This window comes from Artibeus jamaicensis, unplaced genomic scaffold (genome assembly GCF_021234435.1).
Source record: "Artibeus jamaicensis isolate MK-2021 breed Jamaican fruit bat unplaced genomic scaffold, CSHL_Jam_final scaffold_1019, whole genome shotgun sequence".
Taxonomy (NCBI): domain Eukaryota; kingdom Metazoa; phylum Chordata; class Mammalia; order Chiroptera; family Phyllostomidae; genus Artibeus; species Artibeus jamaicensis.
Genome location: NW_026522025.1, coordinates 24,024,085 through 24,051,120, shown reverse-complemented (window position 1 = coordinate 24,051,120; position 27,036 = coordinate 24,024,085). Strand labels below are relative to the sequence as shown.

At 42.8% G+C, this 27,036-nt stretch overlaps 1 protein-coding gene across 2 annotated transcripts in view; it reads right to left on the bottom strand.

Moving 5' to 3' along the window:
• Positions 1–27,036, bottom strand: part of AK5 (adenylate kinase 5) — a 220,613-nt gene that overhangs the window by 85,250 nt on the left and 108,327 nt on the right. For both annotated transcript variants that reach the window (XM_037148132.2, XM_053655593.1), the window contains exons 7-8: positions 15,994–16,084; positions 7,610–7,686 (exon numbers count right to left, since the gene is read on the bottom strand). In XM_037148132.2, coding sequence (XP_037004027.2) covers positions 7,610–7,686; positions 15,994–16,084 — 168 coding nt within the window. The remainder of the gene's footprint in view (positions 1–7,609; positions 7,687–15,993; positions 16,085–27,036) is intronic.

The window sequence follows — 27,036 nt, the reverse complement described above, 5'->3', positions numbered from 1 at the left end:
ACTCCCCGCCCCTGGGGTCTGCCAACCACTGCTTTTTCCTGCTGTGACCCCTCTCTACCAGCCTCTGACTCCGCGCCTCTTACAGGTCTGGATGAATTGTTCATTGTCGGACTTCCGTACAGTTCAATTTTCTGTCTGGTCTGGTTGTGTTTTTGTTTCTAAATCTTTGTTGTCCTTAATTTTGGTTGTGCGAAGAGGCACAGTATTTCCACCTACACCTCCTGGACAGAAGTCTGCCTTTGTGGTTTTAATTGAGCATTTTATACCGTTTCATTTTCCTTCCTTTCTTACCATATTGGTTATACTTCTTTTTAAATGTTTAAAAAAGTGGTTGTCCTAGAGTTTGCAACATATATTTACAAATAATCCAAGTGCACTTTCAAGTAAGTGGACCATGCGTGCGCCTTAGAGTAACAAACCATTCCTAACCCCTCCCACCCACCCCTTGCATCATTACTGCCATGCACCTCACTTAGGCCTCAATGCAGATAATCTAATACATTGTTGCTACAATTGCTTTGGACAAACTGCTGTCCGTTAGAGCAAATAAAAATAATAAAAATTTTAATTTAAAAAAGTTTTAATTTTACTTTCACTTATTCATCCTCTGATACTCCTCCTCTCTTCATGTAGATCTGAATTTCTGATTCTCTGCAAAGAACTTCATTTAACATGTCTTGTAAGGCAGGTCTACTGGCAACAAACTCTCTCAACTTTTGATTATCTGAGAAAGTATGTCCCCTTCTCAACTGAAAAGCAATTTTTTTCTCTGGCTTCTTTTAAGATTTTTTCTGTATCTTTGATTCACTGCAGTTTGAACATGATATGCCTAGGTATAATTTTTTTAAAAATATATTTATCCTGCTTAGTGTTCCCTGAGCTTCCTGTGTCTGTGGTTTGGTACCTGACACTAATTTGGGGAAGTTCTCAGTTATTATTGCTTCAATATTTATTCTGTCCCTTTTTTTCTTCTCCTTCCTGTACTCCCATTATCAGTATATTATGCCTTTTGTCATTGTCTCACAGTTTGAATAGTCCATTCTTTTTTTCCTGCCTGTTTTCTTTTTGCCTTTCAGTTTTGAAAGTTTCTATATTCATACCCTCATGCTCAGAGGTTCTTTCCTCAACTGTGTTCAGTCTATGAACAAGCTATTACAGGCAGCCTTCATTTCTGTTACAGTGCTTTTGATCTTTCGCATTTCTTGTAGATACTTTCTTAAAATTTCCATGTCTTTCCTTACGTTATCCACCCCATCTTGTGTGTTGTCTATGCTTTCTAATCTACGTCCTTAATATATTAACCATAGTAAAAAATCTTCTTTGGCCCTGGCTGGGTGGCTCAGTTGGATGCAGAGTCGTCCCCTACAGTGAAAGGTTGTGTGTTCGATTCCCAGTCAGAGGACGTACAGCGGTTGTGGGTTTGATCCCCAGTCGGGGTGCACGTGGGAGGCAATCAGTCAATATTTCCTCACGCTGATGTTTCTCTCTTTCCCTCACTCTCTTTCCCTCTCTCTAAAATTAATAAACATATCCTTGGGTAAGGATTAAAAAAAACACAACACCAAACCCCCCCTCCTTTTCTGATTAGTCGAATGTTCCTGCCATAGTCAACTCTTGTTCTGACGCTTCTTCAACCTCATCAAACTATGTTTTACTTTCTAAATGTGTCCTGTAATTTTTCGTTGAAAGGCAAACATGGTGCAGTAGGTAGAAGGGACTGCAGTGAATAAACTTTTCGTCATGTGATGGTGAGGCATGGGGGAGGCTGGGGAGTGTCGTCTGAAACGCATGGAGTCCTGTGATCAGGTCTCAGTCTTGTGGTGGGTGTGTGCCTCTGAACTGTAAACTCCACCCGTGCTGCGTAGGTGCTTATCCCCCTTAAGTGGAGCAGAATTGGCTGGAGGTGGCCAGCGTTGGTATTTCCGTTCTCCTGGTGAGGTTGCAGGTTAGGTTCTGGCAAAACAGTTTCTCCTGAGAGCAGACCTTGTTAAGAAGAACAACGTGCTCTGGGTTATTCAGAATGGTTCCTTTCTCCATCCCTCCACCAGAAGCAAAGATTTTTCTCTGATATTCACTGTGGAAACCTGGTCAGTTCTTGGAGGTAGAACTCACAAGTGTGGGGACCTCTCTAAACCTCTCTGAGTCCCCTGGAATTTTTAACTCTCACACTCGCCCACAATGAGCCTCCAGCAGTTTGTCAATTACAGGTTGGGTTTCCTACCCTGGCGCTGGCTCCTGCGGAGACGCTGGCTGGTGGGTTTTTTACTGTTCTGGTAAGTTGTGATTCTCTGAATCTGCCTGTCTTTCCAATTTTTAGTGTAGTGGTTTGCCTTGTGACCTCACTTCTCTAACAGACCTAAGAATTGTTGATTTTTCACTTTGCTCCACTTTTTACTTGTTGTCAGGGCAGAGTGGTGACTTCCAAGAGTTTACATGACAGGCCAGATGCCAGAAATGTTTAGATAATTCGTATTCATCTAGCTGAAAATATGGTGACCTCTGTTACCTTCAAAGGAAACAATTCTTGAAAAGTTGAGCCTAAGTCAAGTTTGGGGGAAGAAAAAAAAGGTGTTCACATTTTTGGAGCATTTGTTCTGTATGAGGTAACTTGTGCTCCCTACTTCCCACAATAGTAATTCTTAGTGGAACTATGACCATCATTTTCTAGAACATAAAACCCGGGCTCAAAAGAGGTAGCAAGTTATCCAAAAAATCACATATTAAGAATTAGAAATCGCTTTACTGGCTTTTAAAATAATGCAAAGTTACTAAGCACACCCTGTGTGCCAGGCTGTGTGCCAGGCGTGTGACACACACAAAGCAGAACACAGTCCCTGCGGTACAGGAGCATGTACACACCCTGCATTGTGTTGCGGTACAACACAAGGTTTCGTGGGCCCCTGAGAAGGTGAACTGAACCTGCAACAAGAGAAGGGCTTCCTCAAGGAGAAGCTTGGTCTTGAAGAAGCAGGAGTAGGGGTTACCTGGGGCAGAAGTGATGGGGTTGGGGCAGCTTCCACACAGAGGAAAGGGAGTGTGCTGAGCACAACCCATTTGGGGAATGGTAAATGGCTTGGTGTGCCTGGAGCATTCAGCATGTTTTGGAGATTGGGAAGGGATGAGTTTGGGGATTGACATAGGGGGTCAGATTTGGAGATTCCCATGGCCATGCTGAGAGGCTGCACTTTAATTCTGACATCAACGATGAGTCCAGAGGGTTTTAGGCAGTGGAATGTCATGACTGGCTTTTCTTTGCAGAAAGATGATTTTGATGCGTTAGGAGCCAGGGAAGCGTGCTGGTTAGGAAACTGTCTCAGTGGTCCCAGGGAGGGAGGCTGAGGGTGTGAACAGGGCGGTGGGAGTGGGCCTGCAGAGGTAAGGAGCGGTTCCTGCAGAGGAGAACCGACTGACTTCTGCATCTCACTGAGGTGGGTGGGGGGAGGAAGAAAGCTAGGAAGATGTCCTTGTTTCTGGCTCAGGCAGCTGGGAGAATGGTGGGATCACTCACAGAATTAGGGAGAACAGGAGGAAGAACAGATTTTGTGGGGGAAGACGGTGAGTTTGGTTTCGGACGTGTTGACTTTGAGATGCACACGGGAAGTCCAACCATTGCTGTTTAGCAGGCAAACATATGCAAAATCATGGCTGTGACTGTGCTTCTCAAAAGAGACCATGTGCAGTAAGACATGAAGGGGCCAGACACCCACGTTTAAACAAGGAACTGACAGAGAGGAGGTCGGCCAGGAAAGCAGCAATGAGTGAGATGCGAAGTACGAGGAGCACCAAAAAGGAGCAAGAACTTGGGGGCGGGGCAAGGGCTTTGTGGCCTGGGCTGGCTCAGGGCTCACAAAATGGACCTCTCCCTTCCTGGACTCTGAATACGCTGTTTTCCAGCCTTCTTGCATGTAGACAGAGCCAGGGACTGGGGATATCAAATGAGTGTGGGAGGAGGTAATGTGTGTAATTAAGGGCAGGTTTGTTTTCCTCATGCTCTTTTCCTTGCATCCATGTTCTCTTGGGAAGTCACACGTGAAAAAAAAAACCTTTAGAAGGAAAACACTCTGATTCCGAGTTTTATTTGTTACTGTAGCAGAGGCTAGCCTAGCTTTCCTGGTTCTGGTCTGCAATGAGACAGCTGCATTTGAATTTCGTTTTTACCTTTGGCCAGTTATGTGACCTTGAATAACTGGCTTAATTTTTTTTTTTTGAGAAAGAGAGACACTGATTTGTTGTTCCACTGATTTATGCATTCATTGGTTAATTCCTGTCTGTGCTCTGACTGGGGATCAAACCTGCGACCTTGGCACATCGGGATGATGTTCTTACCAGCTAAGTTACCCCGCCAGGGCCTACATGGGGTAATTTTTATGTGCCTCAGTTTCCTGATTGGGAGAGTAAGCTAACAACAATACATAATGAAATATATTGTATTTTAATAAAAATATTTTAAGTAAAATATTTTAAACAGTATGTAATGAATAATAATATCTACCTCATATTATTCAAGGTAAAATGGGGTAATAAATGTGAAGACGTTGGAACACTATTAAATACTCCAGAAATGTTAGAAGCTGGTGGAGAGAAGAATGTTGAGAACACAGGATGGGTTACAGATGAGACAGCAAATGACCGCCTGCAGGTCGAATCCACTCAGCCACCGGTTTGTGTGTAGTCTCCCAACAAAGAATGAGCTTTACATTTTTAAATAGTTGAAATAAATTACATGAAAACTGTATGGAATTCAAGTTCAGTATCCATACTCATTTGTTTAAGTGTTGTTGTGCCTGCTTTTATACTGCAATAGCACAATATGAAGGACTGTAGCAGAGACCTATGGCCCACGAAGCCTAAAATATTTACTACCTGGCTCTTGACAGTAAAAGCTTGGCCAGTGACCTTGATAATGGCTTCTTTGGAGCAGTGTAAGTAGAAACTAGATCTTGGCAACAGGCTCATCGAAGTTTGATTCCTGCCTCTTCAGCTTGCTGGCTGTGTGGTCTTGGGAAGCCATTTAACTCCTCTGAGCTTCAGTTTGGGCAACTTTAAATTGGGTATAAACAGGGATACCTTCTTAGGTTATTGTAAAGATTAGTAACAATGCATTTAACCCATGAAACACAGTGTCTGGTTTATAGAAGGTGCTGAATAAATTATAGCTCTTGCTTCATTTACTCTGCTGACACCAAAACTGCTATTCCTTTATAGGTAATAGTTTTTCACTTTCTTTCATTTGAGTGAGGATTAAAAACAATTTCATTTTGTTTTTGTCTGCACCCGAGGATATTTTTCTCATTGCTTTTAGAGAGAGGATGGGAGAGAGAGAAATACTGATGTAAGAGAGAAACATCAATTAGTTGCCTTCTTTTATGGGTACAGACTGGGGATCAAACCTGCAACCTAGGTATGTGCCCTAATTGGGAATCGAACCTGTGATCTTTTGGTCTATGGGATAACGTTCCAACCAACTAAACCACACTGGCCAGGGCTGCTTTTTCACTTTTAATATTTTATTTGTCTTCTGTTCTTATTTTTTACAATATATGCCAAGTCTTTGCTCAAATCTCATATCTTTAATGAGGCTATATGAGTTGATATTGACCATTCCATTTAATACCAGAATCTGGCCCCCATCCTGGCATTCCTGACTCTTTTCCCTTGTTCTACTTTTCCTTTTCTCATAGAATCTATTACTTCTGACAATCTAGAGAATTCACTCATTTATTATGTTTATTGTTTACTGTATGTCTTCCCCATGAGCATGTAAGCTCCTTGCTTGTCTTATACCATCACATATTTCAAGTCCCTACACAGTTCCTGGCACAGAGTACATGCTCAATTAGTATTTGTTGAAGGACTAAGTGGAAAAAGAATATGTGAGAATTTATTATTTTTTTAGATCTTGGCCTATGACTGGAGGCACTCCATGAGTCTGGGGGCTTGTCTTTTATCCTATCTGTAAAATTGTCAACTATTATCTGTTATAGCAGTCTCTGCTCCACCCACCTCACTTTGCTCCTTTTTTGCCCTTTCGAATATGCCCAGTCATTTTATCCTTAGTGTCTCCTAAGTTCTTTCTTTTATTTGGCATCAATTTAGCTCTTTTATTCTAAGGCAATTTCCTCCGCTCTACCACTAAGTCTCTTTTTGGCTGTGTCGAGTCTACTGTTCAACCTCTTAACTGAATTTTTATTTCAATGACAATTTTTTTGTAGGCCAGACTTTCTATTTTTTCCCTTTTCCTTCCTGCTTCTTCTTTTCCATTTTTCCCCTGTACTTGTTTCATGGTTTCTAGTCTTCCCTTGATCTCTTTGATACTTAAAATATTGCTATCTTAAGATTTCTTTCAGACTTTTCCTGTTAGTTCCAGTTTTGAGGGTATGAGCCTTTCCTTTGTTGAGCCAGATAGAAATCTTGTTATTGTTTATCTTTTTGTGCTGTGTGTACTTTTGGATTGTGAGCTCAACTTTAATAGTAATTATTTGGCATTTGCCTCTGCCGATGTGTAAGGGGTAGCAACTGAAAAGGCTCCAAAAATGGTCCAGCCAATGGCCAGTCTTTGGAAGCTAGGGAGGGAAGCGGGGCATGTGCTTGAGGTTTATGTCCTTACTGTGAAACCTGCTGTGTAACTGTGAGCAAACTACTTTTTGCTTAATTTTCTTATCTATGAAATAGAGCTATAATAATTCCTATTTCCTAAAGATGTTCTGAAGAATTAGATAATCCAATTAAGAAACTTTGCATAATGTATTAAGCACCTGAGAAATGCTGAAAATATTTTAAGTATGCAGTAGTCATTATATCAATCATCAATATCTTCTTGCTTTGTGAAATAAGGAAAGAAAACTTAATGCTTGTGAAAATAGCTTCTGAATATGTATATGAAATGTGTAGCCAGCCATTAACCTTGGACAATTGTCAGATCTCTCTGCTTTACTCGTGACATATATTAGTTGAAGATGCGGGAAAACATCCCAGAACATGTTCACTTGGCTTTCAGCCATTGAAGAGGAGCACTGATGAGAGGCGTGAGGAAGTTTCAGACATTATCCTTTTAAAAAAATAAAGCCCAACTGGAGAACTGTTGCCAACGATTTTGCATCATTAAAATACAGCAGTAGGAAAAAGAATTCTTCTATTGAGAGGAAAATGACCCAGGTACATTTCTTTGCTTTTATTCAAGTAGAAAATATATCTTATTCCCTGGCTGTATGTCCTTGACCATCAGTCTGGTTCAAAGGTTAGAAACAGAAAAGCAGAGCCCCGAACCCGTAGCCAGTGCTTAATAAACGCCTTTGGTTTATGACTGGTGAAGGGACAGAGATACAAGCAAACTCTTGGGCAAGATAACTCATGTAACCTCATTTCTGTCACATGTAACTTTTAACTACAAACCTTTCCTTAATTAATTGCCATTCTGGATCCGTGGATAAAGAGGAGATAAAAGACCAGATTTAATGAAGGAAAGCTGTAGGCTATTGTGATTTGTCAGAGGCTACATGTGACGGTAAACATTTCAAAGAATGATTTATAATTCTAATTTTCATGAAATGTTAACAAAGGGTAACATGAAAAATACTTAAACAGAGATATGTTTTTAGATTCTAATTACCTGATCTTCGTAGTCAGATCCTGTGTCAATGACCTCTCCAGTGTCCAACATCATTGAAGGATCAGCGTCGCCTGAACCTAAGATTAGGAAAGAAAAGATCACCCGATGGAGGCCGTCTGTATATATTTCTAAAGCAAACGCTCTCCCACCAGGTTTCCGTATTACCCTTCTGATCACATTAACTTTGCAAACATTTCGAGACTCCTCCCATCTGCCAGGCGTTACTGGGCCTGCAGATGGAAAGTGAAGATGCTGTGGACACTGTGTTCACCCTTAAGAAGACAATCTCGTGAAGGAGATGGATTTGTCAATAGCAAGTTCAGAAACCAAAAAGAAAAAGGCTACTAATTCTGACTGGTGGTGGAGGTGATGCTGGAGGTGGGATTTCTCACAAGAAACGAATCCATCAGCCTGAACTGTGAGGGTGATAGTGGTGTCCAGGAGGAAGGCAGTTTGGGGGAGCAGCAGAAACTGAGGTAAAAGGAACAGCATGAGCAAAGTCCAGAGTGGAAGAAGAACAAGGGGCTCTTAAAAATAAGGAATGCTGAGTTTGCTCAGTCCATGAAAGCCCGAATTTTTCCTCCAGCCTTTGTGTCACCTTAGTCCCTGGAGGCAAGAAAAACCGGGTCACCTTAATGTATTCATAGCTTTTTCCTCCCTAGGCACTGCAGGTTACATTAAATTGCTTACCCGATGGATGCCCAGGGCTCGAACTTAAACTGGTAACGTTCATAACGGGCCTCCTGCAGCACAACTGATTCGTCATCCTCATCTAATGACTCTTTCCTGCTGGGAAATACAGGACGGGCAAACGCAGATTTACAGGCGTAATGTGAATAGATAATGCAATTAATATATAATAATATAAAAGCCCTGTGTTTTGCATACTCATTACTGTAAACCTACTTTTGCCCACTCCTGTGGATCTCACCTAACTAGCCAGAGACACAGAATTCAGGGCTGTGCACTCTGTGAAGACATAAGCTACTCCACGTTTCATTTTACACTTGGCCTTGCAGAATAATACTTGGCCACACTGCACAATGAGAAATGTTTAGTGAAGATGGACTTTTAAATAAAAACATTAAGAAACTCACTCTCTTCTCAGACATGGACCTTTCCAGAATCCCTACTTTCATGCTTCCTTTTAAAAAGAGGATCCGAGTAAATCCTCAGTCTCTTCTCGACTCTTCTCTTTCTTCTCATCATTACTCCTGCTATTCACCAAACTGACTAAGCGTCACTGAGTGGTGATGCTTCTACTGTTCGTATCTTTAAAAAATTTCAAGGATGATAAAATTCTTCAGCATGGAGATCCTTGGCCCATCAGACTATTTGAGAAAAGCAACCAGCTGTAGAGTTGCCACGTGCAGCTGCGTGGGTGTGTGCGGCGCAACTGCGGGTGATGCGGACCGCACCGCTGGCGCGGCCGCCGTCAAGATCCCACTGTGAACGAGGTGCGTGCTGGACTAGGGCTGGGCCAGCTGCGTGCCCCACAGTCCACAGAGTGGGACTAGATGGGTGATACAAACATTTTAATTACCTGTGTAATTTTAAGAAGTGGGATTACATATAACTTTCCTATTGTTGTGCTTTTGGTATTTTTTCAAGTAAAGATTCTCATAAGGTGTGTCTTAGGGCCAAGTTACTTGACTGTCTCAAAGCCCAGTTCAAAGATCAGTTTGCACTTATGGCAGTGAAGAGGTCAGAAGTAAAATGTATACTTTTTCATTATAAGTTCACAGACATTTTAGAACTAGTATTTCACAGAATCCTGCTCCTTCATTCCAGAAAAAAAAAAATGAGCTGCAGAGATGTTAAGTAATTTGGCCAAGGCGATGCAGGAAGTGAGATGAAGACAGACACCATAGGCCCTCTTTCTCCTAACACATCCCGCTGACTCCGAATTTTAAGCAGGAACCATCCCAAATGGCTTCATAAATGCGACCTTCCATGCTAGCACTCGATAGGAGAGCACCTGGAGGAGGCTGCTGTCTCTTCTACCTTCTGAGAAAATGAGGAGCAGTGGATGGCTGACGATGAGGTGTGGGTGCCCGAGTGACTGCGGAAAGGGAAGAATTAGAAGTAGAATCAAGGAGTGTCACTCCAGCCTGGGACGATCACGGGGCTGCTAGTAACAACGTGATCCGAGGTGATGGCCATTTTATTTAGTTTTCATTACTGCCACAGTATGGACATTACCCACCACTGACTAGAGGAAGTGGCTGGTGATCAGCACTCCGAGGATTTCCTCACCTGGCATGTGATTATGGTGAGTCGCGTGAGGTGAGCAGTGTGATACGAACTCAAAGACTTATTAACTGTGTGGCTGTTAGAGTTCCTGTGTCCTACTTACTTTATTTAGTTAGAAACTGTTCTTTTGGTTGTTTTTAAAAAGCACATGCCCTGGCTGGTGTGGCTCGGTGGCTTGAGTGCCCGCCTATGAACCAAAGGGTTGCTGGTTCCATTCCCAATCAGGGCACATGCCTGGGTTGCGGGCCATGTTCCCAGTAGGGGGTGTGTGAGAAGCAACCACGCATTGATGTTTTTCTCCCTCCCTTCCCCTGTCTCAATAAATAAATAAATAAATAAATAAATAAATCTTTTTAAAAAGTACAAAGTGAAGGCCTGTTGGACAACCTAGTTAAGAGATATTACACATTAATATTTGAAACTGGAACAAGATTATTAGAAAACTATTATCAGCAAGAGAATGAAAAGATCTTTATTTTTTTTTAAAACAAACAGAAAACAACCTGTGTTTACAGGGAAGAAGAGATTGACTCTCCCAATAGAATGCTTTCAGCAGAAATTTTATTGTATCATAAAGGGATGGGATTTCTTGACAGGTTGTTGCCCTTGGCAACAGTGCTAATATATCATAGAAGGCAATAGACAAAGGATGTTATTATCAGCTCAGATAATGACTGAATATCTTTCATTTTCTTTTGTATTCATTGCTTGGTTTGCTGAAAATGGGACCTTTAATAATAGCCTAAGGTTTGAAGTACAAAATAGGGAGGTAAATATAGCCCTATGGACACATTTTTGCCTTCTTTCATTGGACAACTGAACATATAAAACAACTTCAGTGGCTTTGTACTCAAAAAAAGAGAGCAAAATTGGGATATTTGAAAAATTGATAGTTTGGCTTTCACTTCCCCCAATTTTGAATTTCTTGATTTCTTTTCAGCTTTAAAAATATCCTTTCTATAGCTAACAGAGAAAAACATGAGCTGAAATAAAACCCCACAGGGAGCATCAGTGCTACCAGTTTTAGATGGAGAATGGTCTTTGGAGTTATTATTGTCTGGCTGCCTCCTTATTAAGTGGGAAGATGATACAAACTGGCTTTAGAGGCACCAGAAGGCAACCACACTGCTTCCTGGGCTAATGTCACAGACTTTTTCCTCCTAGTGGATCCTCATTCTTGAAACTTGAGGAATGTCCTCCTCCCACTTTGAGTACCAGATAAAGAAACACTCCAGCAAGGCAGGGCTTCTTGAGCAGAAAGGGATAAGATAAAACTCTAACACTTCATCTGCTCCTTTGAGGAAAGCAGTCTCTCCTTTGTCCTGTCTCTTCCAAGCAGCTTTAGGTAGGGCTTATTCCATTTCTGATTCTAAGAACAATATTTAGAAATTCTATGCATTTGATACATTTGAGGTCTTTCTGGAAAAAGTCCAGCCATTGTTAATAGAATGAGAATGCTTTGCATGACATTGCTGTAACCTGGCAGCCAAGGAGAGTGGACTGGAATGCGCGTGTGTGAGCAATGATGACTTCACTGTACTAGCCAGTGGGGGCAGTAGATGCCATTGAGTGGGCATATATATTGTGTGGCTGTTGCATTTAGAACAGTTGAGCGAGTAGAGCAACGAATCTGTAACAAATTTTGTGTTAAGTGTGAATATTCCTCCATGGAAACTATTCAGATGATTCAGAAGGCTGCAGCTATGGGCAACTGGTGATTGGCAGCTTCATCACAACAATATGCCTACTCATGCATCATGTCTCATGTCTCATACAGATTTTTGGCAAACCATCAAATCACCCAAGTGACTCAGCCCCGCTACAGCCCCAAAACCCTATAACTTGTGGTTTTCCCCAAAACTAAAATCATCTTTGAAAGGGAAGAGATTTCAGACTATCAATGAGATTCAGGAAAATATGACCGGTCAGCTGATGGCGATTGGGATAACTGTGTGAGGTCCCAAGGTGCCTACTTTGATGGGGACAGAGGCCTCACTGTCCCATGTGCAATGTTTCCTGTATCCTGTATCTTCTTCAAATGTCTCTATTTCTCATATTACATGGCTGGATACCTTCTGGACAGACTTCATATATGCAGAAGGAGTGGAAAATGAATAAAGGGACATACATCTTACTTTTGCAGATGTAATCTTCTTCATTCACTCCACAAACATTAAATCCTCCATAACAGGTATTACCCATGAGCATCCAGTTCTAATTCCAACAAGTGTGGAGAGTGTTAGTAACAGTTTACATGAGAACTCCTTTGAGGAGTACTGCATATTTTTTGGAAGGGGGAATGTGACAGTATTTGGGACTAGAAAGTGAGCTCCTTGAGGGATGTGGTATTAGTCAACTGCTTTGGGCAAGAAGGGAAGAGGGGATTTTCCAGTTCTTCCATGATGGGGTGTGAGGAGGAGGAAGAGAGAGGGGGAGAGTTGAAGCAGACCTAGGGAAATGGGGAAGAGTTGAATTGCATAAGAGGTGCTCTGCCCTTGTGTCTCCTCCAATCTTCAGAAGAGATACTAACATATATATAGTCTTTTCAATGTAACAGCCATATGCTTTAAAAAAAATTCTCACTCGAGGACATTTTTTTTCATTGGTTTGAGAGGATGAGAAGGAGAAAGAGAGGGTGGGTAGGGGGGAGAGGGAGACAGAGAAGATGGGGAAGAGAGAGAGACATCAGTGTAAGATAGAAACATTGATCAGTTGTCTCCTGTCCATGCCCCAGCTGGGGATTGAACCTGCAACCTAGGTATGTGCCCTGAATGGGAATTGAACCCACAAGCTTTTGGTCCACCCAGTTGGATGCTCCAACTGAGTAACACTGGCCAGAGAAAAACAGCCATATGCTTCATACACATAAACATTTACTCTTCACAGCAATTCTCTGAGGCTCACAGAGATTGAGTGCTAGAGCCGGATGGCCCTGCTAGGAAGTACTGATGGGAGGTTGCTGAGAAGGGGAGACGCTGCAGATGGGGCTGGAACGGTACAGAGGTTCGGGGTAATGGCATTCTATGGCGTTGAGGCAACACAGGTACACTCTGCTCTGGAGCCAAAGAAAATTTGGTGTGGCTGTGAGTCATTATGCCCAGATGAGTGGCCCAGCTGGGGTAGCCAGTGGGGAAAGGCCTTATGTACCATCTCCTGTGAGATTCACGCTGGGTACCAAACACACACACACACATGCATGCACACACACACACTGTCCTTGTGAAGTCTTATACTCTAAAAGGGAAGTAGATTTTGTAACAAAAAATCATATTTCTAATTATATTATCACAAGTCTGATAAATCACAAGTGTGATAAATACCCTGAAGGAAAAGGGTGGGGTACCACTCAAGGGCCTCATCTTGTCTGGGTTGGGGCCTGAGAAGGCTTCCTGAGGAAATCACATGGTAGGACCTGACCAGGTGAAGGACGAGACTAGGACTTGGGAGAGCACAGTGATACAACGGGGCCAGGCATTTCCAAGTACCTGGTACAAAAGGCCAGAGGCAGGTAGATACCTGATATTCAAGGGTCTGGTGAAGCTGGTGTGGGGTGATGGGGGGAGGTGTTGTCGCAGAGAGAACAGGACCACTTTAGAAAAGCTAAGGATATTTCTGCCATGTTAAGGATACTGGTGCTCAGCCTGCAGAGAAGTCATTGAAAGTTTTGTTTTATTTATTTTTTGTCAGGAAGGCAGGATGATCAGTGCTGCATTCTTTGCGGATGCCCATGGCAACAGCAAGATTTATGACAGACGGGAGAGGCCAGGATGTGCAAGGAATGACACACACGGCCTTTGATGAGTGCGGTGGAGACTGAGAACAAGGACTGGACTCCCAAGGCGTCCCTGAGGATGGATGATCGGTGTGGGCTGCAAGCGTAGGCACAGTTTTGGCTGGCTCTCTTAAAAGGGAAAAACTGCATGATCTCCCTGATATATGGAATCTAAAAACATCAAATAAATAGAAGCAGAATAGAATGATGGCACAGACATGCAGGTGGGGGAAGTGGGAAGATGCTGGCTAAAGATGTACAGAGTGGCAGTTAGGTAAGATGAGTAAGTCTGCAGGTCTAACGTACAGCATGATGACTCGAGTTAATAATCCTCTTTGAATGCTGGAACTTTGCTAAGAGGATGTATTTTAGGGGCCACTGATCACACCCAGTAAAGTGGCAACTATGCATGCCAATCAGTTCGCCTGCAGCGATCATTTTCCTATGTACATGTATGCCAAATCCTCATGCTGCACATCCTAAATACATAGTTTGTATATAAAAAATTTAAAGGAAGAATTGAAGCTAATCACATGGAAGTGACGGGACAGCTGCAGGGCAGCTGAGGTTCTCCAGAGAGGGTTCAGAGGAGAGAGCGAAAGGACAGCACCTAGGGGCTGACAATTCACAGAACTGAGGGCACTGACGAGGCCTGTTCCACTGGGTGAGTCACCGACTCTTACAAGCCTGGAGATTTCACCCACGTGTGCAGCTTTCTGTTTTCTCTTGAAAGAAGAGAAGGGCCTAGCGACACTGGCCCATTCCTCAAGGACAACAATCACTTGGAGCAGCAAAGTGGCTGCTTCCTGTAGGGGAGACATCATTTATTTTTAGTTTACCACAGTCCCTCCTGGGCTTACTTCACTCACCAAGGGGTTATAGGCAGAGCAGGCTTATATGAAGGCTGGTGCAGAAACCAGCTTTCAGGGACTCAGGAATTCAGGGACTCAGGAGTGCAGGGGAGCTAGTGGGGGACTCAGGAGTGCAGGGGAGCTAGTGGGGGCTGGAGCCATGAGCACAGCCACCTCTGTGATAAGCTTGGAGGTGTGGAGGGGGAAGAATAGGTCCCTTCAAACCTGTGCTAAGGGCAGGCACTGTGCACTCTCCCACGGGAACCTGGAGAGGATGAGGGCAGAGCGCCTGTCCTCAGGCAGTTCACCGAGGAGCATAGAAGCCAACACAGCTGCCTTATTGCAGGAGGAGGCCACTTTGGAAAAATGCCACTTGAAAGCCTCGAAATGCTGGCAGCTCTAAAAAGGGGCAGCGTGAATCAGCTCCTCCACCCCACTCTATTAGCAAACCAAAGATATCTAGCAATTAGATATTTGTTGTTAGAGGTCTAAATAAGTGTTTTAAATAAAATATTGACTTAAAAATCACTGGTGTCATAGCATTTTTCAGAGCGGCAGCAGCAGCAGTCTTGTTTACATGATCTCACCGGCCTCCCAACAGTCCATCCTTTCCTGCAACAGGTCACCTTTTGTAAATGTCACTGGAAACTGAAGCAGGTGAGTTTACATCAGTTATCTGTGCTCTGTGGGTCTGCAAAGGACTAACGCCTTGCCTTTTTACTCTGCCTTTCTTTGTGGGCTCTTAGTGGGCTTTAGATATTGGTTTAAAATTTTAAGCGTTTAGCCTTTTTCTTTACAGCCCAGAACTTTATGATCTTTACCCACTGAGGTTGTATCTGAGAAAAAACATCAGGACTGGGCCCAAATTTGAGAGTTGTTCACACAGAACTGATAGCCAAGGCCTAGCGGGACAATGAGTTGACCGCAAGGGTATAAAGGAGAGTGAGAGAAGGGTCAAGGGCAGAACTGTGAGAACTGTCTACTACGGGGTATGACTGCTCTGCATTATCATCCAGTGTGGAATGTCTTCACACTTCCAGGCAAAAGTACTGGGAAAAGAAGAGGCAGAGTCGCAGTCAGGACTGTGGGGCAGGTGGGAGAGGCTCTCGGATCCAAGAGGAGGCTTCTGCCAGGAGCCAAGGAGAGAGACCTGTGTGGGTGAGGGAGTCCTGGAAGAATTGTAACTTGGAATTCTTGCACAAATCAGAGGCTAGATTAGATTTTTTCGATTATAATAATACAGGTCTTCTGCTACATTCTGACTTCCTGCTAATTTACGTGGGTAATGTCCGGAAGGAACACAGTAACTGTAAGAGCCAGAAGTACGGTTCTTCTTTTCTTTTTTGTTTTGTACCTTTATTTTTGGACCATAAAGTATAAAGCCCTCAGGACAGGGTTATCCTTGAAACTTTACAGCAGTTTGTTGAGCTCGAACCTCAACAAACAAAGTCCCAGACACTTGGCAGGTGATCAGGACATACTGTTGCCCAAAGGACATGGTGACTTACCTGCTGCAGCCTCTTTGTTTGGAAATAACTTGCTGTCAACCGCCACGCTGATGTCATAGAACACCTCATCCTCGTCTCGGTCAGCATCAAACTGGGGGAAATCAGGACAGATGAGTTGGGAGCATGAGAACACGTAAATGAATTCATCCCCAAATGAAATAAGCATGCTTCACGCAGTTGTATCCCTAATGAAGCAGGACCACGCGAACAAAAGCTCTTGAGTGCTTAATCAGACAGAGTTTTTTAGGTCAGACCTCATATCAAACAAAAAGGGGTGTTAGGGAGTAAATTTAAACTGGTAAATAGTACAGTCAGTTATGATTAAAAATGTGTATGATGTTCTTAATTTGTAATCTTTTGAAAAAAGGAAAACAACTTTACTTTGTGTCTTTGTATTTTTTTAGTTAAAAAAATCTCATGAAAATATGTAGTTTTAAATCACAGGGTAAATAATTTTTTTCTCATATATTGTTAAAAAAAAGAACCTCCAAACCAAATTTTAGTTACCATTGTAGATACTATAAATACTAATAGATGTATAATCCATAGACACTGTAGATTTAGATGTAATACAAATTATAGAATTAATATTTATTTTACCACTCTCTAAAATTGGCAAAATTAAAAAAAAACATGGTTATATTATAAATCCTCTATTTTCTAAGCTGTGTGCAGTTTATCTACACACACTTTTATCTCTTTAGTTTTTAAAAACAGCTTTATTGAGTTATAACTGATATACAATAAACTGCACATAAGGTATAGTTTTTGAAATCTGTATACATCTGTAAAACCATAAAAGTCAAAATGGTGACCCCATCCATTGCCTCCAAAAGTTTTGTTGTGTCTCTTAGAAATCTCTTCCCTCTGCCCACTACCAGGTAATCATTGGTTGGCTTTCTGTAACTATAGGTTATTTTGCATCTTCTAGAATTTTATATAAAAGAACTTTTAGAGCATTCCATCCTTTTGTCTGGATTATTTCACTTAGCACAATTATTTTCAGATTCGTCAATGTTGCACCCGTAGTTCATCTGTTTTCATTGCTGAGCTCCATTTCATTGTGTGGATATACTGTTAATCCTGTCCTGGATACCTTTCAGTGGAGACAGTATAGTTTTCACTTGTAGATGTTTGATGTGAGTCTTTAAAAATATTTTTGTCACTATTTATGATTTGAACATCTGAAATACAATTACAGTAACTTAAAACTGTTTTATTGATTTGACAGAGAGAGAACACATCAATTTGTTGTTCCACTTATTTGTATACTCATTGGTTGATTCTCATATGTGCCCTGACCAGGGATTGAACCCACAACCTTGGCATATAGTGACAATGTTTGACTAACTGAGCTACCCAGCCAGGGCCAATTACAGTAAATTTTAACATCCTTCTCTGCTAATTCTAACATTTCGTGTCAGTTCTGAGTCAGTTTTGATTGATTTTTTTTATTATTACGAGTCATACTGTTCTATTTCTTTTCACATCTGATACATTTTTCTTGGCTATTAGGCATTGTCATTTTGACCATGTTAGAAGCTAGGTATTTTTGTATTCCTATAAATAGTATTAAGCTTTGTTCCGGAATGTAGTTTAGTTACTGAGAAACAATTGCATCCTCTCAGGTCTTGTTTTTAAAGACTTGTTGGGCTGGACCAGAGTTTAGCTTCTGGCCAGTTATCTCCCACTGTAGAGACAAGACTATCCTACGTCCTCTCCCCAGTGCCTTGTGAATTAGTAAGTTTTTCGGTCTGACTGGTAGAAACAGTCACTCTCACTCTTCCAAGCCTGGTGTGAGCGCTAGTTACTACTGTTTCCACTAATTCTCTCGGGCGATTTCTCTCCCTCAGGTTCAAGTCATTCTCTCACACACATGCACTGATTAGTTCTCTGAATACTGAAAAGGGAGCCCTCTGCAGATCTCCAGTGGTCTCTGTGCACTCTCACATCTCTGACACTCTGTGCTCTGAACTCCAGCCACCTTGGTCTCCTGGGTTCTCAGCTTCATCTGCTTGGCTCACTGAGTGCACCAGTCTGCACAAGGCTTCCTTCTCCTGCGCTGCAGCCTGGAGACTCTCCGGCACTAAGCTGGGGCAATGGCAGGGCTCACCACATTGGTTTCCTTTTTCTCAGGGGATCATCTCATGCCCAATGTCCAGCATCTTGAAAATTACATACATATGTTTGTTTCATGTGGGAGAGAAAATGTAGTCTCTCTTATTCCATTTTTGTCAGGAGTCCCAACTCTATTTTATTTATTTATTTTTAGAGAGTGGGGAAGAGAGGGAGAAAGAGAGGGAGGGAAACATCAATGTATGGTTGCCTCCAGTGCACCCCCTACTGAGGACCTGACCTGGCCTGCAACTCAGGCATATGCTCTGACCGGGAATTGAACGGGCAACCCGTTCAATAATTGAGTGCTTGCAGGCCAGCACTCAATCCACTAAGCCACACCAGCCAGGCAGGAGTCTTAATTCTTTAACTTTCAATCTTAATTTATTAATTATTATCTTGAAGATACTTAGGAATATTTAAATGATTTATTCCTTTTTATTTTTCTGCTGAAGTGTTTCATTATTTTTATTATTTTTAATCCATACCTGAAGATATGCTTATTGAGTTTTAGAGAGAGAAGAAGGCCATGGGGGGAGAGAGAGAGAAGTGGATGTGAAGGAGAAACACCCATTGGTTGCCTCTTGTCTGTGCCTCGACCAGGGATTGAACCTGCAGCCTAGGCATGTGCCCTGACTGGGTATTGAACCTGCAACATTTTGGTTCATCGAACAATGCTCTAACCAACTTAACCACCCAGCTGGGGCTGAAGGGTTTTATTGTGTTTAGTGAGGGAAATTTAGAAACTAAATTAGACCTCCGCTTACACAGTTAAAACACATCTATATAGTGCTTCAAAGTGTTCCAGGGGTGTCCAACCTTTTGGTGTCCCTGGACCACACATATACTGTGACATGTAATCACACAAAAAATCTCATAATGTTTTAAGTTAATTTACGATTCTGTGTTGGGCCTCATTCATTGCCATCCTGGGACACATGTGGCCCTTGGGCCGCAGGTTGGACACTGCTGGGCCTTTTATATTAGCCTACAGGAAAGGAGAGGCAGGCAGTTTTCTTTCTATTTTACAGGTGAGGGAATATCTATTCAGAGATACTACAGCTTTCTCAAGTTACAGAGCTAATAGGCAGGAGAACTGGCACCTGAACTGAGGATGATTGGCACTTGCCATCCTACTAGGCTGCACAGACCATTACAGTGGGACAAATACAGCCCTACTGCTCAAGGAAGTGTTAACACAGCCCGTTTGTCTAAAAGCCATGGTGGGAAAGCATGTGGTGGTCACAGGGCAGGTACAAGGAGACCACAAAGGCACAATTAGTGCTGTCTGAATGCACTGCTTCCTAATGCATATACCACGGCTGCTTTTTATTTATTTACTTATTTTTAATTTTTCACATAGGATTTACTGTAAGCCTTGAGAAGGTCACCTTGTCCAATCCAAAAGCTATCTTTAAGTGCTGTGGATCCCAGCCAGGGGTGCAAGAATATGACTTTCTAAAACAGATAACGACAGTTGAAAAGCTGGAACTGAAAGCGAATAACTGCAACAAGGTATTCATTTCACCTGTGCTGCCCCAGCTTGTTGAGCGTGAGCACGTGAGCACGAGGTCTGGCCACCCGGAAGTGCTCCCTCCCCTCCCTTTGGGTTCTTCTGTGGCAGCTCCGACAGAGGAGGGTCATCCAGCTGATGAGCCCAAGTTCCACCTGGACACAGTGAAGACTGGGGTATAAATGGAAGCGGCAACCAGTGCAGTTTGCCTGGCCAGGGGACGTGGGAGAGGACGTTCGGAGGTCATACGGAGCATTCAGGTATTTCTCATTTTACTTCAGTACAACAGCCTTTTGCGGTTAGTGAAAGGAAGGTAAACCTGGATGTTACTATAAAACTTAGTTTAATAAATATTTAAAGAATTCAAAGATTTTTTGCCTCTCTTGTAATTTGGATCTCTTCTTACGTATATTGTACTATATGCAAACAGGGTAACTGAGCAAAACTTTTGATCCCTAAAGCTACATCCAGGTTTATGATAGTAATTGTGTTTACATTTTATGATGTCTAGTATTGACAAATGTTCTATCCATGTATTAAATAGATGAATCCATAGACCCTTTTTTTGGTGGGTTTATTTCCTACAATGTATACTGTCAGCAATCTTACGTCAATTACTTGACATCGTGAAGTGAGGAATGGAAGACAAAATTGACATAATACTTGTTATCCGTTTCTAAAACCTGTTCAGTTCTACCAACTGTAAGGCCAAATGAGGAAAGAAAGGGAAGTATATGTGATACTCAGGACACCTGCAGTGTCATTAGCTGCACCGTGCAAAAATCTTCTGGTTCAGTTGTAGAGAAAACATTAGAACAAATGAAGACAGAAACACACATTTTATACCATTTGATTAGCTTAGGGCTGTTTATTTTCCTTTCAGAATATCCGTTAGCTATCATCATAAGGGGTAACATCTGCTAAGAGGGGTATTGTTTTCACTTTTTGGTGGACTTTTGAGGGATGGGTGCATCACTTCATAAATGAAAGGGCATATGCTCATTTAGCCAGGATCCCTAGAGAACAGAGCCTCCTGACAAAACTCCTAGGTGCGAACCTGTATTAAGGGTGGTGTGTGTGCATACCCATTTGAGAGGAAAAACGGGAAGTGAGGCAAAAAAAGGAAAGAAAGTAAATTTAAGACGGTATATTACCGAGCTGGTTGCCAGCTTTACAAGAAGACATTGCTGGTAGTTCGGTTTCCAGAAAGAATAAACGGACCCATGACATCTCAGAACAGTGAGATGGGGAGGGAAGGGGGGAGGCATTTATATGCTGGCTCCTTTCAGTTTTCTCTTTCACTGGCCCAACTTTTCCCTAACAAGGAGTTAGGGCCTCCCACCACTTCATTGTTCTGTTGCCCAGCCCCCGGGGTACCACTGGGAAGGCTGGCCCCCTGCCCTAAAGGCCATCACAGCATCTGATCTGGACCTGCTGAAAGGAGCCAAAGCCACTGTGGGTCTGGCTCTGGCTTCTCAGCCATCTGTGCAGGGCTCCCACATTGGTGGGGCCAGTGAGGGGGCTGGCTGGGGTAGTAAGCCACGGTGGAGGTGCCCTGGCAGAGGTGCCCTGGCTGGCTGGGCAGTGGTGGGCAGGGCTCTCCATTAAACAAGCAACTGAGGCCCAGTTGTATGGGGCTAAGTCAGTCAGCACAGGCTTGCAAATGGAGCTCAGAGAGATTACAACTCTCCTAGAGCTTGATCTGAATTTGTTTCCCCCTGCAGCAGCTGTCTGCCCTTGAGCAACTTACTTCTCTTGTTCTTAGCATCTGTACCCTGGGTTGCTGTGAGGCCTAAGGGAGCATATCCTATTAGGGATTTTTTATTGCTTCTGTACTTTGGACACACACATGCACACACACACTTTTTTTTTTTAACTTGGAGATTGAGGAATAAGTAATACAAAAGACTTCCTAGAAATTATCCTATCCACTAGTGGATTTGAACAAGATATCTTTAATTCCAACACAGATTAAAGTATCTGACTGTTCAATCTAAAAGGCAAAAGGTAAAACACCATTCATGAAAGCTATTTGCTGAGTAACTACTGCGTCCTAGTCTTCACCTGACCTCCCCCTACCCACCTGAAGCTTCTGGATGATGAATGGGAGCCCTGAGGAAGGAAGGAGACAGCCACAGCAACAGCTCGACTCTGGGATCACACAGATGCAGCTGAAGCCTGTGGACTTCCGCATGAGGACAGAATCTAGCCCAGATTTCCCACTTTTACAACTCCAGAACTAGCATGGGACTCTTCTCTCCAGTCTTTTAGCAAGAAATGTGTCAATATAGTTCTCGGAGAGTCTTCTGATTGAGTACCATCAGGACAACTGCCACTTAACTGGCAAAGATTTTACAAAATGCTAACATTCAGTGTTGGAGAGGTTGTGTATGTAGGCAGTGGAGAGCCAGCTACTAAATCATCAACTATGTTACTTATCTTTGATTTTGCACCAATCATACACATCAATGGTTTTCAGCCAGGAGAACCTTTCAATTTTGCGTACCCCATCTCCTTGCCTTAACATTTAGCAATATTGGGAGACAGACTGGGGCCAGGGGATTGCTGGTTAAAGATGCTACTAAATGTCCTGCAATGCACAGGGCAGTCCCCTCCAAACAATGAATTATCCAGTCTAAAATGTCAGTGTCACCACAGTCAAGAAACCCCCACCTATATCAAAGGCATCTTAGCCATATATTTTCTTTATTTTTTTAAAAAAGGTTTTGAGCCGCAAAAGCCTGTGTTGTTAACTTCAAAATACAAAGGATAGCAAAAGTGATAGTACTGCAGGGGTAGCATAGGTAAAGGGTGATAAAGATTCTAGGACTAAACGTTTATTTACATCTCAGGGGTCAGAAACAAGCCTCAGTGGGCAGGCGTCACCTGGCCTCGCGGTACACGGTGATGCCTGTGCTTGCTCCCCGCTCTGAAATCCCGTGATCAGATGAGCACTTTATCTTTGCGGTGACTGTGATGTACTATCTAGCAATCTTGACAAAACTCTTTTTTTTTTTTCTGTCTTGGCTTTCTTTATTATTATTTTTTTTAATTTATTTTTTAAATTGATTATGTTGTTACAGTTGTTCTATTCCCCCCTTCATTCCCCTCCACCCTGCCCCCCCAGCCCCACCATTACCCCCCTTTAGTTTATGTCCATGTGTCTCAAGTCCTTTAGGTTCTATATTTCCCATGCTATTCTTGCCCCCCCCATCTATTTTCTATCTACTGTCCATGCTACTTATTTTCTGTACCTTCTCCCCCCATCTCCTCCTCCCACTCCCCTGTTGCTAACCCTCCTTGAGATCTTCATTTCTATGTTTCCACTCTGATATAGCTGTCCTTTTAGTTTGCTTTCGTTTTAGGTGTGGTTGTTAATAACTGTGAGCTTGTTGTTCTTTCACTGTTCATGTTTCTTTAACTTCTTTTTCTTAGATAAGTCCCTTTAACATTTCATATAATAAGGGCTTGGTGATGATGAACTCCTTGAATTTGATCTTATCTGAGAAGCACCTTATCTGTCCTTCCATTCTAAATGAAAGTTTTGCTGGGTAGAGCAATCTTGGTTGTAGGTCTTTAGATTTCATGACTTGGAATATTTCTTTCCAGCGCCTTCTTGCCTGTAAGGTCTCTTTTGAGAAATCTGCTGACAGTCTGATGGGGACTCCTTTGTAGGTGATTGTCCCCTTAGCTCTTGCTGCTTCTAGGATTCTCTCCTTCATTTTAATTTTGGCTAATGTAATTATGATATGCCTTGGTGTGTTTCTTCTTGAGTCCAACTTTTTTGGTACTCTCTGAGCTTCTTGGATTTCTTGGAAGTCTATTTCCTTTGCCAGATTGGGGACATTTTCTTTTATTATTTGTTCAAATAAGTTTTCCACTGGTGGCTGTACCTTTCCCCCTTCGGGTACCCCTATAATTCGGATATTGGAGCGTTTAAAGATGTCCTGGAGGTTCCTAAGACTCTCCTCATTTCTTTGAATTCTTGCTCCTTGACTCTTTTCTGTTTGGCCATTATTTGCTTTCTTCTGGTCCACTCCATTGATTTGAGTCCCAGTTTCCTTTTCATCGCTATGGGTTTCCTGTGGAATTCCATTCATTTCCATTAGTTTAGCCTTCATATGTTTCTCTAATTTGTGGCTATAATCAACCAGATCTGTGAGGATCCTGATGACCAGTGTTTTAAACTGTGCGTCTGAGAGTTTTGCTATTTCTTCGTCGCTTAGATTTATCTCTGGGGCTTTGAGGTCTTCCTGCGACATTTTTGGTCTGTTCTGGCCCTTTTAAGTGTGAGAAGCGGCGCCTTGGACTCCCAGGTCGCTGGGTTGTGACGCTGTATGCGGGGGCGTGGTCAGAGCGGGGAAATGGCAGCGCCCTCTACCACCGCGGCCGGTCCAACCGCCCACTCCCTCGCCTGTCCGCTCGCGTGCAAATAGGCGACCGCAGTCAACACGCAGCACCGCCTCCCCACTGTCTCCTCTGCAGTCGCTCACCTGGTGGGTTGCTCCGTCGCTCACTAGGTCCAATCCTGCGTTTGGAACCCGTGCGTCTGGATTCGTGCGTCTGGATTCGCGCGTCTGGATTCCGCGCCCGGGTCCAACCCAGTCCTCCTGTGCAACCCCTCACCAGCCGCCGGTTTCGCCCCTTACTGGTCGGGCTGAAGAATTTGTTAACGGACTTCCGAAAAGTTCAATTTTCCGTGTTCTGGTTGTGTTTTCTGATGCTAATATTTAGTTGTCCCTAAACTTGGTTGTGTGAGAAGGCACAGCACATCCACCTATACCTCCATCTTGGCGGAAGTCGACAAAACTCTTTTTATTCTGACAAAAAGAACTCACAGAAAACATGGTCTGCATAATCTGTTTTGTGTCCTTTAATATGAGGGGACTGGGGAGGTCAATTGGAAATTTCAAAATAAAATGCTTTCCAAATTCCCTAGTTCATTCGAATGTTTAATTTGAATAACAAATGTTGTAACAGCTTTCAAATTCATGCAAAATTTATCTAGATTAGGAATGGAAATGATAGTGTAAGGAGTAGGATCCATGCTGATGGTTTGCATTTTTAATGGCAGAAATGAGTTTGTGTTGTGTCTTGGCCTTCAGGCTGCAATAGGCTGCCCAGGTCCTCTCCCTAGAGACCAGGATTTCTGCTTCCTTACCTCTGTTAGCTGGAAATGTTAGGTCCATAGAACATCCTGAATGTACTTGAAAGGGAGCATATCAGTTCAGTCTCTCTTTCCAGATTCCACCTTTTGTTAAACTTAGGTCTGTGTCCAAGTTTTTTGTCTCATTATTTCAGAAGGAAATAAAACTGGCTCTGTTATTAGTTTGGCCTCAGTTTTATATATCCCATAAGTATCATTCTCTGAGCATCAAAGCAGCTTCTTGAATTTTTTACTACTCCCTGGTTTCAAGTAAGGGATTTCAATTAAGCATCCTCTCTACCAGCGGCTTTCATCAGTTGCTACTGGAGATCCCTCAACATGCAAGGAACTCACCTTTCAAATTTTCTTTTTTAATTTTTTTATCCTCATCTGAGGATATTTTTTCATTGCTTTTAGAGAGAAGGAGAGGGAAGGAGGTGGGGCAGGGGAAAGGGAGAAGAGAGAGAGAGAGAGAGAAACACTGATCGGTCACCTTTTCCCATGTACCCAGACTGGGGATCGAACCTGTAATCTGGCTATGTGCTGTGACTGGGAACGAACCCACAACCCTTATGTCTGCGGGATGACACTCCAACAAACTGAGGCACACTGGCCGGGGCTAAATTTTCTTTTTTACAGGTTTAGAGACTTCCCTTTAAATGTTTTTAAAAAATCATCAGTATAGAAGTGTTCTATTTTTTTCACACTTATCATGCCCTAAATTCATAAGGAATGGGTTCCACCAGCTCAGCTCAGTAACACCGACGCTTCGGTTGAGCCCAGCTGCCTTTCTCTTTGGCTTCCGTCTTTTTCTGATCGTTTTCCTTCACATGTTCCAGGAAGCCGTCACGACTGTTAGCGTGCTCAATGCGCCCAATTCATATATCCGTTCTCTTGGCAAGAATCTTGCCCTTAACTTGTTTGTTTACAACAATGTCCCCCCCATGCTGGGTGACACCGTAGACTCTCCCAATTTTGCCATGGGAACATTTGTGGCATTTCTTTAACAGTGCCCATTCCCTTGATATCTACAGTATCACCTTTCTTGTAGATTTGCATGTATGTAGCCAAAGGAACAACTCCGTGTTTTCTAAAAGGCCTGGAGAACATGTAATGGGTACCTCTCCTCTTTCCCTTGGTGTTAGTCATTTTGGCAAATTACTGGAGGATGGCAGTTCTGCCGAAGGCCCTTTAAATGTTTGATTGTTTAGTATTCTTTTTCTCCCACAAAAATGGGAGGTTGCACTAAAATAGTAATAATTAAAAAAATGTGTGGTAACTGGAGTGAAATTTGTATTTGTCAGCAGTGGAGTAATGACAGTTTATATTATTCTGCAGGCCCATGTTTCTAAAGCTTCATAATTCATCACAAAACGGGAAAGAGAAACAGCTAAGTGGACGTGGTGGGGGTGGGTAAGGACAATGTTCTGTCTGAGAAAGCCAAGCCACAACCATGTTGTGATGAGCAGAATTCTTATGGGATGGCCCTGCTCAAGTGAGAGGTGTGGAACGTATTTCCTAACAGTGAAATAAGAGCAAACCATGAAAGAAGGCGGATCTAAAAGCAGACATGACAGGTGTGCGAAGTGATAGGAACGGAACACTGGAAAGCTGTGGCCATCCGACTAAAAGTTTCTTTTCTCAGCTTCTCGTACAGAATCTTTATTTCACTAGATATTCGGGTTATAGACAGCATCTGGAATTTTGCCAGGATACAGTCAACACAATCAAGAGATTTCAGAGAAAATGGTTGCTGGAGCCACCAGGCCAGGTCTAAGCATCTCTAATGTGCCATGCATTCTTAGAGTTTTTTTTGTCTTACACTTTTTGCATTCAGTCCCTACAATATTATTAAAAAGTGGTGATATTCGCTTCAGATGTAAACACTGAGCCTCAGAAATTAAGTAACTTGTCCTAGGACATGTAGGCGGTTGAACCAGGATGGAGTCTATATCCGTGCACATCCACCCGTGAGCCCCAGCACCCACCCAGGCCGTCAGGGTCGGCTCGCAGACTCAGATTTTAGCTGGGCACTTGCAGAACAAATCAGGGCTTTCAGGAGCACTCTCAGGACAAACTGCTGAGAATCCTCAGATGCCAGGCCATGCTGGGTCCAGATGCAGTATACTCAAATATTCTTGATTGTATTCTCCATTGTGGAGACGTCATAGGTGATTTCACTTCTCTGCGGGATACCTGTATCATGCTAGGTGGCTGTGGTTGTTGGCAGAAAGCCAACCTTCAGGCTGGAGCATCAGTAGGAGCAACG